The sequence below is a fragment of the Corvus kubaryi genome, unplaced genomic scaffold (genome assembly GCF_017639235.1).
Source record: "Corvus kubaryi isolate FWS band 111438036 unplaced genomic scaffold, C.kubaryi_AGA036_p1.0 69, whole genome shotgun sequence".
Taxonomy (NCBI): domain Eukaryota; kingdom Metazoa; phylum Chordata; class Aves; order Passeriformes; family Corvidae; genus Corvus; species Corvus kubaryi.
This window is the reverse complement of record NW_024582057.1, coordinates 5,097,791-5,113,526: the sequence shown is the minus strand read 5'-3', so window position 1 is coordinate 5,113,526 and position 15,736 is coordinate 5,097,791. Positions and strand designations below refer to the sequence as shown.

Here is a 15,736-nt window from a genome sequence, read left to right as displayed (position 1 = left end):
CTTGATGCTTCTAAGATTGGTCATGGACTAGTTTTTTAAAATAAGTGTCTTGGTGAAGTAGGAAGTTCTTACTTTGGAAATGAAGATGTACAGGAGAAGGAAGTGAGAACGTGCTTCATCTCATACTGCTGCTGTTAAGTAAAATGCATACGTTGTATCCTGGGTTATTTTATTTAATAATCAGACATTAAAAGAAGATTTTGAAGAAAAATCTGAAACACTTTGAGAGAACAAACTGTTTTGCTGTTGTCCTACTCTTCTCACTTGTAAAAACAGGGTACTAATGGAGTGCAGCAAAATGTCCTGGTATTACGTGATTTGAGCACCTGGGTCTTTTCACCTCAGAAAGTTGGATTTGTATGTGGTGGTGTGTGTTGGGGGCTAATATAAGTGAGAACAATCAGTGATGGGCAACTGGTGTCAGGTGCTTGTGAAACACATGCTTGCTTTGGTGCTGATCCCAAGGAACCACTTTGTGGTCTGTTCTGGTGGGATGAATAAAGGTGCCGTTGTGCAAGTTTGCCGCAAGTTCTACCAAGAGCTGTTTTAACTGGTACCATGCCAGTTTTTTTTTATCTTTGTAATCTTTGTAAAAGATTGTGTTACATCTTGCTTGGGTCATACAAACATCTTTTATCTGTGATCACGCTGGAAGTTGGCAGTGTGAATATGCTGGGATTTATGTTAAACGTTTAAGACATGAGTATTGCTGTGTTCTTCATGTCAACCAGCAGCTCTTATGTTTTGATCATAAAACATAAGGAAGGGAGACTTTTTAGCACTGGTTCATAGAGCCTGGGCAAAGGCTGTCATCTGACCTAGGACTGTGTTGACGTGTAGCAGTGTTGGACGCTTCTTCAGGCAAAGGAATGTCAAGGTGGACCTGTGAGTGGACAACACAGCATTATGGAGTCAACAGAAGAACCAACCAGTGCTGATGTCTGAGGGTGTCTTCACCTTTGGAGGAAGCAGGGCTGTGTAAATGTAGGGGAGAAGTCTCTTAGAGGCAGGAGATCTCTTATCAGCAGAAATCAAACCAAGACTAATGCCCTTATTTTCACAAAGGGGGACACTGCGATCAAGTACATCTTGGGCTTTATATTCCATATGTTTCTATTCATGGGGCTTTTCAGTTTCCACAGTGGGAAATGAATAGCACAAATGTTCCTTTAACTTTGGTAGCTGAGAGACTCTAATATGTAGGGAAGGATGGGATGGGGCCATAATGTGGCCACTCTGGGGTCATTGTCCAAGTATTGCACACATACTATTTGTGGTGTACCTGCCTCTGCTGGCTTGTTTTGTGTGTGCTGCCACCATGATTCATCCCAAATGCTGGCAGTGTACTTGAACTGAGAAGGGTAAGAAGAAGATGTGGGATGTGTGGCCTGAGGGGTACTTGCCTGTGATTCCTTCTCCTTGGGTCTGGGTGTGCTGAACAATTCTGGCAGCTGACTTCTGTCCACACTCTATTTAAACATCTAGCCTTCTATGCAGGTAACAGTGAAGTTTCAAAATGAGAAGTTACATGTGAACTGTGTTTTCCTCAGAACACTGCAAAGGAGAGTACCTTGTTCTATGTCATACCAATTTCCTCTCCTCTGCACTAGAGTATTTTAACATCTTTTATGGGGAATTGAAAGCCTTCTACCAGCAAATTTGTTTGTTCACAAGTAACACAGGCTGTGGCTCAAAGCAAGTTTTGCTACTACTGTGTGTGAAATTGAACCACTGGGGCTGTGTCAACCCTGAATTTTTGTTAAAGTCAGTCTTGAACTTCCTAGCACAGTGCCCTGCTCCTTTTTTAAGGACTTAATCAGTAGCCTTCTGTCTTTGTGAGATCTTCTTGCTTATTTTGAGTTAATTGCAGTTCCTGTGGCAAATGAGTCTTTTGATGTCAGATGATCAGCTGTTAGCTTTTCCGTGTTTAAAAATGTTAGGCAATTTCCTTGCCATGGTGGAATGCATCAAAATCTGTCTCTTGAACACCACTTGTATCCAACATGAGTTGTCTCAGTTTTTAGAAGTATCAAGAGTTGCTACCCTCAAGTTCTGAGTAGACCCTGCTTTGAGAACATCCTCAGAAGAAGCAGGAGATGCTGCCTGATGACCTGGATGGTTGTAAGGGGGCTGAGCTTGGGTGTCTGCAAGGTGTAGGCAGAGGATGTGCTTGGCTCTGACATGCCAGGTCTGCAGCATCTCTGCAGTGCTGATAATCCCCATAAGCCCTCTTGGGTTGGTGGCTGGGTGACACCGCATCTGCTGTGAGTTCTAATCCTGGCACAACTTGATTTTTGGTTTTCCAAGAACAGAACCAGTCTGATCAACCTCTGGTGTCAGTGGGTTGGGGGCACATTGGCAAACACGAACCAGCATGGTCCTCCAGGCCAGCAGAGGAGCCGTGCCAAGGCTGGAAGCTGTGAATTTCACTGTGGCTCTGATTTGCAGGTCTTTTACTGAATTTCTGTGTTAGCCTCTTTATTTTCCAAAATCATAGAATCACAGAATGGTTTAGGTTGGAAGGGACCCTAAAGATCATCTAGTTCCAACCCTCCCTGAATGGGCAGGAACACCTTCCACTAGACAGGTTTGCTCAAAGCACCATCCAACCCAACATTTTCAAGGATGGGGCATCCACAGCGTCTCTGGGCAAAATCACGAGGTTCATTTAACAATTGTGACACCGAAGTACTAGCAGTGAGATTTACTGCAGCCTTAGTTTTTATGTTTTGCAAAAGATTCACATACTGAGGGTAGACTTGATTTTGCTTTTCCTTGTCTCTTCTTCCAGGATTTCTTCTCGTTTCTCCCGAACCCTGGGGTGACGGTGTGGATAGTGGAAAACGTTTATCCGTGAACCGGCCGCTGTGCAGGTCCAGTCTGAAATACTAAAGAAAGAAAGAGATAGTAAAATCCTGGAGGGTTTTAGTTTGGGTGGGAAGGGCGCGTTGGGACTGGCAGTCACCACTAGATGGCAGGGGCCTCCAGGCTTTGGGAACGGGCCCTCCTGGCAGGGCGGATGCTGCTGAGCTGCTTTGCCGCTGCTGTCGCTTTATTTATTTGTTTGTTTGTTTGTTTATTTAATAGTAATTCTGCTGTTATTTAGTGGGTTTGGGAAGGACAAGGGCAGCTCCTTGTAGGATTTGAGCGGGCTTCCTGTTTGTTTGGCTGTATGCTGCGTGCCAAAAAAGCTGTGGGAACGCATGGAGCCTAGTGTCTAGGGGCACTTGTGCATTGCTTTACTTTGTAAAGAAAAGTGACCTCCAAACTATCTGCTTCAAGAAGGGAGGGCTCAGAAATGCCAAGAGAGGTCTGCTTGTCTTAACTCATCGTCATGCTTCTCACAGTTTCACTGCAGAGATGTGAGGTGAAATTCCATCCCATCAAAGCTGGTCTAAATCCTGCTAGTTACTGAGCAGGTAAAACAAGGGCTCGTGATCAGCTTACTTTAAAACCTTCTCCCAAAGTCTAATATTAGTATTAGTCCACTAGGAGTCTAATATTAATATAAAATATGATATTAATAGCACAATATTAATATTAGACTTGGGGACAGGAGCCTGTGTAACATTTTCCTCCATTAAAGACCAAAATCCTTGAGAAAAGCTAGGGGATAGAGATATAGTGGGAGCCTTGTTGAGTTACACTGCTGATGACTGTATTCAGGCTAAGGGAGGAGGAAGCACTTTGTTGCACATGACTTTGGAGAAACCTGTTTTCCCCTTATTGAGGGAAAACATTTATTATGCAAGACTTACAGTGAGTCTCCATTAGCAAATCTAGCATTTAAACTTAGAGGGTTGCTGGCATTAAAAACAAATAACTTTTTTTTTTTCCAGTCTGTGTGGCTTGCCAGGGAAATTCAGTCTTATTCCAGCTGTGCAGGTGTGTGCCTGAGGAGTCTTCATCTGCTGTTTGGGTCTGGAAGGCTGCTGCTCTGGTGTTAGTGATCTCTAGTGCTTGTGAGACTGTCAAAGTCAAAACTGAGATGAAATGCTGTGATTAAAAATTGGGCTGTCTGTAACACCCTAGCAGGGCTGAGGGTGGCACTGGCTCTTACACCACTCCTCTGCCTGGCAGCAGGCAGCTCCATGGGGAGCACAAATGCCACTGGAAAGGAGGTGCTTGCCAATGCTCTGGACCACTGCAGCTGTGGCCACCCACCTGTCCTGCAGGAGCTTGGACAGGAGGAAGAAGCCTCTGCCCTGTGGCCAGCAGGAGGAACAGCTGAAGCCAACCTTTGGTATGTGTGGTGTTCAAGTGCTAAAAAAGACAGGGCTTCTATTTTTCTCTTGTCCAGACTCCACCGCAAGGCTGACTAGCCAGGATCCATATACAAAACCAGGAAATACTTTAGTCATGCTGTATTTTCTCCCTTCTCCAAGACCCTTGCTCTCAGTTCATGTTAGGTGAGATATGCTCCTCATCAACACTTTAACCAGGACTGGAGGGTGCTTCAAAAGTAATTGTGATGGACAGCAGAGTGAGCCTCTTCTAGAGAAAGGAAGAAAGTGTACAAGGATGAGGGGAGTGTGGGGCCAGTGGTTTCAGTGCATGCTTCCCTCTCTGGGAAGGACACACAACAGACTAAGGACACTGAAGGTACAGGTACATGACAGGAGCAGCGTCTTTTCTAGGATTGCCAAGCACTTCAGTGGTGGCTGCAGCAACAGATTTCTTGGATGTCCCATATGTAGATAAACACTTCACACAGTAGGTAATGAAAACCTGCAATCTGCTACAGGATGTCACAAAGATAAGGTTATGAACCTGCAGATACCAACTAATGGATACTTCCATGGGCAAATCCCAAGTTCATAGGCTAATGAGAGGTTTAGTCAGTGCGGTGTTTCCTAACTTCCAACATCCAATGATTGTGAGCACTAGAGAAAGTTGGCTTGTGAATGTACCCTAAGCAGACCCACATGCCCCTTCAGAAATAGAATATGGGGCTGTGTTCTCCATGGCCTGACCCACCTGGAAGTTCTTACTTTCTTCGATGTTGTCAGGCTGATAGCTAGAAATGCTCAGAGAACAAAACCAACGGAATACACACACATCCCTCACCTAAAAAAGTCTCCAAAGTTGAGAATAAAGAAAACCCTTCCTTTGTTTCATGAACAGCTGTCATGTTTACTGCTATGAACAGTCAGTAAGAAGCCAGCACTCAGTGCAGCACATGGGAGGAGATGGCAGCCTTTCCTGCCCAGGATGCCCTGCACACTGAGCAGGACCAGCAGAGCTCAGAGCTAGGCTCTGCCTCTGGGCTTTGAGCTGCAGCCAGCAGGTGTGAGACTGACCCACCCTCCTGTACCTGATTTCACCTGTGTAAGGAAGCTGTGAAGAGGTAATTAGTTCCTACTTGTGCAAAAGTTATTATTGGTTCTTTACCTAAAGTGCAAGGGCTAGAGACAAATCAGGCCTGGTGGACTCCCTGCTGTGCATGTGGAGTGAGCTCTAAAAATAGATATCAGCTGGTGATGGAGCCACAGCTGTGGCTTTTGTGTGCCTGTGGAAAAGCAGAGTGGCTGAGGAACAGAGCCTGCTTAAATGGCCTCCTAGCTGCTAGTCATACAATGTCCTCCTGGGAAGCCATGGATGCATTCAGGTAGGAAGCATTGAATTTCTCTTTTCTACTTGATTGGTTTTTTTATAGGATGAGAAACTGAGCAATGATCAGAGGGTATGGAGATTTTATGCTCTGTTGCCTTGCCTGGAAGTAGAGGTTGGCATTTTCTGCTGAAGTTATTACTTGTGAATAACTTATATGGATTAGATGGGTTGCTCCAAAGATTTTGATTTGCTGTAGAGGAGATGCCACAGGCTCCTGTGTCTGTCTATTATGGGAATTTTAGCAGAAAAAGTTAACTGTAGCAGAGCCCCTCTGATAAGTAGCTGATGAGCTGTAATGGCTCCATATGAAATATATGAATTATGGGATTTCCCCCTGTGCTAGAACAGCCTGAGGCAGAATCACTTGCTGCAAAACTGCTCAGTGGCAGGGGTCTGGATTATATGGTAATACTGGTATCCTGTGCTGGCCTCCAAGTGGGTGCTTTTGTTTTATCCAATAATGTGTTGTTGATTGGTGGGGCAGAAGTAGCTTAGGAGTATCTTGACACTTCTCCGTCTGGTTAACAGCTAATGAGCACAGTGCCTAAATACCTGACTCTTTATTCCTGTGCTGCTAGCTGCCACTGCAGGTTGCTGCCTAGGCAGTGCCTGGTGTGTACAAGGCTTTGCTTGTGTCATTAGATACAGCATCGACAATAAGCTCTTTAGAAGGTGTTCTTTTTCTAAAATATCATGAAGAGGAAAACAAAAATGTGAAAACTCTTTCATCTGGATGTACATACTCACCATGTAAGGTACTTACTGTTTGCAGTTGTGTTATCTTCAATCCCATATGAGGAAAAAAACAGACAAAAATGAGGGAAAAACCAGATGAGGCATATGTGCTGGTAGTGGAGAAGCAGTCAGAGCAAATGAAAAAAAGGCTTTCACAAAACATTTTGAACTAGAAGAAGAAAGGAAATTCACTTTGTCAGAAAATAGTTTTGAAACCAACACTTCAAAACTAAGAGTTGTTCTGTTGTTTGACTCTCCTTTAGCCTCTCTTGGTGATTCAGCCCTTGCTGTGCCCAAGGCCACTTAACCTGGCATCTGGTGCATGCTCTCCCTGGAAATGAGTGTCTGAAATTGCATGTTACACTTTTCCAGCAAGGCAGAGATATATGCAGGATTACTTATGGAGGCGAGCTAAACCTCACCTATCAACTACCTCTGTGACCTTAAGGAAATCTGCCTTATTTTCCTCTTCTTCTGTGTTTCTCTGCTCTGGTACAAGGAAGAACAACCTAACCCAGGAATCCTTCAGGCTGGGAGCTCCTAAACAAGGAGCTCTGTAACCACCTGGACTTTGCACTGCTACAAATGCAGAGCTGGCAAGAAAACTGCTGGGAGAGTGGAGGCACAGAGGTGTGAGCTACCTGTGTGTCCAGCTTTTCCCCCATCTGGCACAGAGCATGTTTTATTTGATGGGGCTTCAGAGCCAGGGCTGATTGCAAAGCCTGGAGGCTGTCTGAGGGCAGGGGGAGGTGGCAGGACTGGGGGTACTCAGGTTGGATGTGGGTTGTGACATTTGCTGCCTCAGGCTCCAGGAGTGCCCTGACTTGCTGAATCCTCGGGTGCTTTGATGGTACCAATACCAGCTTCAGGCTTGGTGGGCCAGAGGAAGTCCATGAATTTCTAGAGTGTTTTGGTGTTCAGGCTGTGACTTGAGCTGTGTATGTGGCCCCACCAAGTTTCAGGAGGCAGGTCTCCAGGTAGTGTTCATCAGCCTCAAAATTTAGGAGGGTATGATGTGTTCATTTGCACCTGAGCTGCTTGTCTCAGGTGCCCTTGAGGACCTAAGAAGATGGAGCCCAGAGAGGATTTATCTCATCCTAAAGTAGATTTAATCATATAGATCGGGCTCTAGTCAAGTTTAAAGGGGACTCTGATGATATTTCCCATGCAAATGTCTTTAGGTGGGCAGAATGAATTGCATCTGAGGTGTCTCACACTGAGAGCAGATACAGGCTGATCCAAACTGAGGCATTTCTGAACATCACTGCCCCATGGAGAGAAAAGGAGGGAGTGAGGAAGAAGCTTTCTCATTCGTGTATCTTGGTGTCTTCAGCAGCTCTACTTCTTGGATGGAGCCAGTGGTTCTGTGTGCTGCCTGCATTCAAGGGACCTGTGCATTTCCACCTTAACTTCTCAGTGAGCAAAGGCAACTCCACCTGCTGCTGTTTCAGGGTGGAATGAGGTGTCCTGTGCAGTGCAGCCCTGCTCTGGCAACGTCCATTTGGTCATTGTAGCAATTCCCATGAAAGTGGTACAGGTTTCCAGCAGGGCTGTTGTGCGTATTCCTTTAGTACATCTGCGAGTGGACAAGCGAAAGCCATGTCTAGAGCAGTGGGGCCTGAAAAGTAACTGCAGGTCAAGCACTGCAGAATGCACATGCTCGTTCATCAAAAATTAATTTCTCTTTGGAATGCCTCATGAAGAAAAGCCAGGTAAGTTAACTTCTCCCCTTCTGGAATGCAAGTTAATTACAGGTACCTGTTTCCAGCTCAAGTCACCTCCTGAGATAAAAGGCTTTTGGGTGGGCTGCTCCTAACATCCTGCATAAAAACAAAGCATAGGGTGAAAAAACAGGAGAAGTCTATCTTTTCTTTTTCATGTTCATGGCCACTCACCCTTGTGGCTTTTTGTCTTTGAGCTTGACTGAGAATAAAGGAGGACTTGGATCACTGCATGGCAAAATGCCCTGGGGTCCTCTAACTGCACAAAAAGTTTTAATATTTACTTTGATTCCTTTCTGTAGGAAAATTTAAAGCCGGAGCAGGCTTTTCTTTTTCTTTTCCTGTCCTCTGCTCTCCTCCTCCAGATTTTTCTGCTTGTCCTTCACCGTAACCTTCATTTAACGATGGTTAAGTCTGCCTTCCTATAAATAGCAGATGCTTCTGGGACATTGTTACTGTGTTTTCCTGGTTGGCAATGGTTTGGGCAGCCCTGGCTGCAGTGTTGAGCAAGATAAAGCTGGCTAAGTAGGAAGCTGTGAAGGGCCTCTTGAATTTGGTTTCCTGCAGCTTTACATCAATGAAAGGGCTCTGATCACTTTTTCTGTAATTAAGGGAAATTACACGGAATGAGGAAAAAAAGTCCTCCTGATCTCAGAGGACAACTCCTCCCACTCAGCAACAGGGTTTTTGCATCCCCCTTGGCTGACAGGAGCCGATACTCCGTGGGCGCGAGCCTGCACGGAACCAGGGAATTTTGATTTTTGCCCGGCCTTATGGAATGTGAAACCCTCCGGGAGCCCGCTGCGGGCGGGGGCGGCGGCTGCTGTTCCTGCCGCAAAGCCGAGGCAGCGCGGAGCGATGAGCTGAGCTTCGTGAATCTCCTGGAGACCCGAGACTTCGTGCTCCCCGCTCCTGGTTTTACCACAGTGAGCCCGGCGTGTTGAATTGCTGCGTGTATCCTTTCCCTTGGTGTGCAGCAGAGAAAAGGAAACCCCTGTCAGGGCGCTGGTGGGGATGCCGAGGCCACTGGAGCTGCAGCAGTGCTCCTTGGGCACCAGTTTCCCGGGCACTGGGCTTCGCTCTCGGCAGGGACTCGGAGGACTCATGGAGATGGACAGGCCAATAGCAACAAAGTGAATTCCCGTGAGGAGCAGTGACTCGGTGGGCTTTGCTTGTGGGGGCCTAGCGCCAGAAGTTAAACCTGGAGAGTTGCAGAAAGAGGAAAGCAAACTGCAGCTCGATTGTGGGTTGAGCCAAGCCTGATACTGTCTGCTGAAAAGACAAAACTGAAGCACAAACTGCTGTGAGGAGGTTACTACTGCAAATTAAACCCCAGGAGAGATGGAAAAGTGATCTTCTACTCAGCACTGCCTCTCTGAGCATTTCAGTCTCTCCTGTTCAGCAATCCACACATCTGAGAGCAAAGACTGTTTCCACAGAGACAAGGGTTTATAAGGAGGCACAAAGAGCTTTGCCCATGGGATGGGCAACTACTGCTTTTCTGCTGCCCTGAGAGGCTGAAGAGGAGGCCTCTACAGCTGTGTGCATGCCCAGATTGTGCCCTGAAATTTTGACCTGAAACTATCCCTGTTGGTCCTTTGCTCTGGGAAGCCACCCTTAAGTGGTCCTAGCCACTGACCTGGAAGGTGGGGGGGATGAAGAGCACCCTGATCTGAACCTGTGGAGGGCTGTGAGCCCTTGGCACAAGAGCTCTCTGCAGTCCCTTGGAGGAGAGAGGCCTGAGGCCAAAAAGACTCTCCCCAGACATAAGCAACCTTCCTGGGTCATGGTGACAAAGTGAACCACCCCCAGCATGCCGTGTTTCTATATGGTAATACCCTGTACCCAGTTGGCTAATTGGTTTCTACCCCACCCCCTGCCTTTCCCATAAAAAGCCCCTGTTTCTGCCCATGACGAGGGAGTTTTTGTCTCTGGCCTTCCTTTCACAGGGGCTGCTGGACAATAAAGGCTACCTCTGTGGAATTGCCAAGCGAGGCTCCTGTCTCTCTGTCTCCACGTTTGCCTTGGATGATTTCACAAGGAGCTGAATCACAAGAGCTGGAATCACTTGTAGCACAGAAGTTGCTACACTTGCTGCCAGGGAGGCCTGCCACCGCCCCTGGAAGAGTTGATCTTTGCAGGACGCTCTCTCTAGGAAGGTTGTGGCACACTGGTGCTGACCAGCATCGGACCCCCTGCGATATGAACCCAGCAGCTTCCCAGGAGCTCAAATCAATGCCCTGGGGAGGTGTCTTTTCCAAGGTCAGGCAGCTGACTGGCTGTTTCCTACCCTGCATAACTCACTGGCGCTGAAGGCTAAATATTTGGGTTTTGAATGGAGAATGATGTACTTGGGTTTCCTAAATGATCCCAACAGCTGGCAATACGTCCAGCACAGTCAGGCATTGCTCATGATGTGAACTCCACTCCAAATTTAGCTCTAATTTAATCAAAGTAAAATTGTCTCTGGGCAGTACATCAGAGGGAAAATTAAGTAGTACAAGTTACTAAGAGTCTGTGCTACCCTCATGCAACCTCCCAGGAAGCTGAACATCATTCCTGCTCTCTCTGAAGTCAACAGGTTTTTAATAGGGCTGGATTAGATATTTTTCCTGCTGCTGTTCAGTTTATGCAGGTACTCTCAAGCCTGGGATTCAATGCCCTCTTCTATCCAGAAGAATTTCTGGGAAGGATTTTGCAGTACTACATACAACTGTAGCTTTACTGTGATGTTGAAAAGCCACAGAGCTATATCCAGACTCCTAGACAGATAAAGTTGCTGTTGTAGGTGGAATTTGGGTGCCGATAACAAAAATAAATTATTTTTAAAAAGACCCCAAATCTACATTATCTATACAGTCCATCTCTGAGATGGGAAAACCTTCTAGCAGAAAAAGGGCTCCATTGATTTAAGATATGCACATGCAGCCTTTGAAACTGCCAGTATAACAGGCTAAGATGAAATGAACAGGCATCTTTTGGAGTAGGAAGGAACGCTTTGTGTCATCTCTTGGGACTGGCATGACCCTGCCTTTGCCCGGGAAATGTTTCTGTCTAAATGTCAACTAAAGCTGTGGAGAGCGTGAGAGGAGAAATGGCAAGGGAAGGTTAAGAGCTACCTTTGGAGAAAATCCCATGAGCTTCTAAAGCCTTTAGGTTGAGATTGAGGCATGTTAAGGTAGAGCAGGCAGCCTGGAAGTGGAGGTTCAATAAGGAAAAGCTGGATTTGGATCTGAAAAGCTACAGATGGTTAGCTTGTAGGCAGAGGGAAGGTGTCACTGGTGTGACAACACTCTGAAGAGCTGATGATAGGTGTGGGGGGGACACTTCTGAAACACAGTGCAGATGTTCATGTCAGAGGGTGCCAAAAGCTCCAGGACCTAGAAGTTATGGAGGATGTGAAGATGCTGGGGTGTACTCTGGCATCAGGCAATGGTGTGGGAAGTGGGTGTCCTTCACCCATGTTGCCTGTGCTGGAAGAGCAGGCAGCGGATCTGCCAAGGCTGCAGCGGTGCATGGCTATGGAAAAGGCAGGAGCTGCACAACCCTGGTTTGCAAGAAATGGCAGAGGTAGCAGCAGGGGGTTGTGAAGTATGAATTATGTCCTGTGTCATTAGGAATTGGTAACTTCTCTAAAATCTGCTCATTTCAAGGATGGCTTTTGCCTCTTTCTCCCTTGCTTATTCTGGAAGAGGAAGGAAGCATTTTTCTAATTAACATGAAATAATAATTACTTAATGTATGGAGTAAAGAACCATGTGTGTTCTGCATTTGCCACTAGCCTGAGGCAGAGTTTTTTCCACACTGGACAGGAGACAGTCATTTCACATTGGCCATCAACTTGGTTGCCAAACAACAGCAGTTTCTTGACAACTGCATGGGGACATTGTGGCTCAGGGAGGGGGGAAAAAAAAGAGTCTCTGGTTTCTATTCTGAACTATTTTGTTTGTCCAGTCCCTTCTGTTGTTGACCTTTTTAAATTTAGCAGGGGAGCAAAATGGAGCACTCTCTGGAAGGAGCCCTGCATCCCCAGCTGTCCCCTTGCAAAGGACGTGGTGAGCCAAACCAAGCACTTTGCTCCCAAGGTTTTCATTGCTCTTAGGCTTCATGGCAGAAATGTCTTTCATTAGCAGCCAAAAACTGGTGCAAGGACAGTGCCAGCCCTGGGCTTTCTCTCTCTCCTCCCTGCACTGCTGGGTGTTTGACGGGAGATTGGGCAGTGAGTGCCTTGGCAGCAGTGAAATGTGAAAGTAACTTTTGGGAAAGACTTTTTGATCCTTAAAGCCATTGGGTTGCTTCAGATGGAACTCACACCCACATAATGCTCAACCTGGCATGCGGTAGAAGAGGGGTACGGTTATCACTGGGCTGCAGGGAAAGGTACCTGCACTGAGCCAAATTGCTTTTCCAGTTCCTGTGTGGATCATGGCTTCACCAGTAAGTGCTGGAGAGGGAGAGCAGGCCAGAAAGGGTGGAAGGCACATCTGTGTCCTGCAACCCCACCTTACTGTGGGATCCTGTTGAGAGGAACTGCCCCACTCTCACCTGAAGGACCATTGTCGGTGCTAGGATGAGGTGGTTCAGGATGCAACTTAAACAGCAGGAATACACACAAGGAATGGGGCAGGACTGTGGCTCAGTGTACTGTAGGCTCTGATAGTTGTATTTTGGACTTGTTAGCTTGCGTAGCTGAGTTGGATAAATGCTTCACCTGCTGCTTCTGGACAGGCAGGGAAACTGTCTGTCCCTTCCTCTTAAACCCCCAAGTTCTCATTTCACACTATAAGCACTGACCAGTGAAAAGATGGAAAGTTAATTCCTCATCTTAGAATGGCTTTGATTGTATTAGCAAGCAGCAAAATTGCCCTTTAATATGCTTAGAAGACTCTGAAAACAAGAAAAAATTAGACCAAGTTGCCTTTTTTATATAAAAAAAGCTAGTAATTTTAATTGTTTCAAAATGATTCTCTACAAGATAACAAACTGTAATACAGGGTTGCAATAAAGGTTCTCCTTTGGAAACCACGAACTATCAACATAACCACTACACTTAGAAACACATTTTCACTTTCTAAGAATATACAGTGAAAAAAGTGGACAAGGAAATGCAAAAGAATCCCAAACAACAACAGTACAAAACAGGTTCACGTAGATTGCTTTTTTGGCAACTGGTTATAGGTTACAAAATCATAACTGCCCTTTCAGAATGTTACACCAGGCCGAGCCTTGGAGCCCATCCTGAGCCAGCTGGGGTTGTGCTGGCTTCCACTGACCTTCCAGGAATGTTCTGCACTCTGGAATGTTATGGTAGCGAACAGCGGTCTTCGCTCTAAGACAATACATTAAGGCTGCAGGATTTCATACACTGCTGAAACAGTTCTGTTACCTAAGACAAAAAATCCCATTTTAATAAGGCACATGTTTGGCTACAAAATGGGAAAGTCAGGAGTTAGGCAGAAGTGCCTGTTTTCCAGGTGCTACTGATCTCACAACCATGTAGTTACCAGAGATCTGGCAAATGCTCTGAACACATTCATGTGGGACCACCTTGAATTAATAAGGACAGTAGTGTTTCTGCTTTAAAAATGCCAGAATCACCTGGAATTTTCCTGAGCTACTGCTCTCTTTGAAGCACAGCTTTTAGGCTGGGGACCACAGGCAAATGGTGTTCTGTGACTTATTTTTAGGGGGTTCACAGAAGGCAATGATGACAAATAAGCTGATATGGGTTTTGGAGCGACCAGCATACATGAAATTTCTAGAGGAGCCTAACACTCTGCTAACAGTTTTTAAGGGTCTACATTGAAAATTACTAGGTGGGAGTGTGTGTGCTTATTGATGGAACGGTCCCATTAAAACAGGATGTCATTTTTGGCAACAACAGTGTAGTGCAGAAAGGACCAGTACCTACACAACAGAATTCCAGAAAAAAAGCCCAGTAGTTGAATGGAAGTCAGAATTGCAACAGATGCAATTAATTCCCAATTACATATCCTAGAAAATTAAGTGCTATTCTTCATTAAATTGTGTGTATGATATAGAGATGTTTAAATATCTGTTATTTCAAATTAAGTTCTTTTCTTTCCATACGAAATACAATTTGTATGTTAATCCTTCTGAAAGGGATTGGTATTTTGAAACACTGCTCATCCACAGCCTCAAAGATGAGCCCAATGGATCCTGGGATGCCCTCAGGATAACTCTGAGTCCATAAACAATAAGGCTTTCAAGCCTGACTGTTAAAATTAAATTGCAAATGCAAGGACATACAAAGTAAACATGTATGAAATTACATTGCTGGGAATCCATCCGTGGTTTTGAAATCCCATGTTGCACAGTTATTAGAAACAGTGAAATCTGAATGCCAAAAGATATTAAATATATACAATTCTGCCTTCCTCCTTAGAAGGTCCTGTTTCTTACATGGCCTAAAAATGCTTTTCTCCCAAATGCTGTATGCCTTGATTGATGTGTTGCTCATTGCAGCTGTGCATCTATGTTGGTCAGAACGACCAAATGTTTTACACAACAAAGTAACATCGAGAGGAGTTGAGCTTCACAGAATTAACCTATAGAAAGTAATTTCTAAGAAGGGAATGGAGTTCTATGAGAACCATTACACTTGCTTCATGGATTGCTACAAGTAGGTTTCACAACCAAGCCCATGCACCAGCATCAAGATGGAATGAAACAAAAAGAGTGCAGCATCCAGTTAACAAATATGCTGAGGAAACAGGCTGTATATACAAAAGATATGCACTGTTCACCTGACATATAATTTTTAAGGTGCTTAATTGATGTTTTAGGGAAGGTAGCAACATATACATATATGCTGTGTATACAAATCTAAATGTGTATAAGAAACATAATACAGAACCAGAAAATATTCCCAGATCCCTGATTTAATTAGACTCTCTAATGCATAAGAATGTATTTAAAATATTTAATAAAAAATATCTAGAAAATGGTAACATTTACATAAAAATAGCTCCAGTTTGTCTGCTCTTCTGCTTTGCTGCTCACGGATTGGATTCTGCTAGGTATCACATGGATGCCATTTGGACCAGTGAGAGTTTGAACAACTGTGCGTGATGAGAGAGCTCTGTTACTCGGTCCACCATCTTCTGCAGGGCTGCAGTGCTGGGGTAACTCAAGGCAGCTGCCTTGGTGGCCAGAACAACGCTCTTCAGCAGTTCACACAGCTGGTTGCTGGAGTTCATCACTTTGTTGCACATGCCCTGAGTCATCATTTGCCTCGCGAGCGTGTCCCCAATGAACACAAGTTTGTGAGCGCTCAGAATGATGAACTTGCTGTGTGCCACAAAGATCCGGGGGGGCTGAGAAGAGTTGACACAACTGAAAAAGGCATCAATGGCGTTTAGGAGGGAGTTGAAGTGAGTCTCACACTGGTCGGAGTAGAACAAAAGCAGGCGGCTGTCGTGGGAGGTCTGGAGGTCTTGCGGAGGCTTCCATTTGGAGATGTCGTTCTCTACTGGCTTTGTGATCTCTTGCTCCAGGCGTTGAAACTGATTGATCTGAAAGGAAAAACAAAAGCTCTCTTCAGCGAGTATTCCTGTAAGATGTTATGTATTACAATTTCACTTCATGCCTCGGGACACCCCTGGGTATCCTATGTTGACCTTATGCTAAGTAAAAAGGATCAAGTG

At 45.4% G+C, this 15,736-nt stretch overlaps 1 protein-coding gene and 1 long non-coding RNA gene across 3 annotated transcripts in view; one reads left to right on the top strand and one right to left on the bottom strand.

Moving 5' to 3' along the window:
• The first annotated feature begins 2,917 nt into the window (after positions 1-2,917).
• LOC121674675 overlaps positions 2,918-15,736 on the top strand; it is a 48,002-nt gene continuing 35,183 nt past the window's right edge. Inside the window, exon 1 of the long non-coding RNA XR_006019768.1 lies at positions 2,918-5,608. This is a non-coding gene — a long non-coding RNA (uncharacterized LOC121674675). The remainder of the gene's footprint in view (positions 5,609-15,736) is intronic.
• NEDD9 (neural precursor cell expressed, developmentally down-regulated 9) overlaps positions 12,984-15,736 on the bottom strand; it is a 73,253-nt gene continuing 70,500 nt past the window's right edge. For both annotated transcript variants that reach the window (XM_042049187.1, XM_042049188.1), the window contains one exon: positions 12,984-15,604. In XM_042049187.1, the coding sequence (XP_041905121.1) occupies positions 15,113-15,604 (492 nt within the window). In that variant the 3' untranslated portion in view covers positions 12,984-15,112. The remainder of the gene's footprint in view (positions 15,605-15,736) is intronic.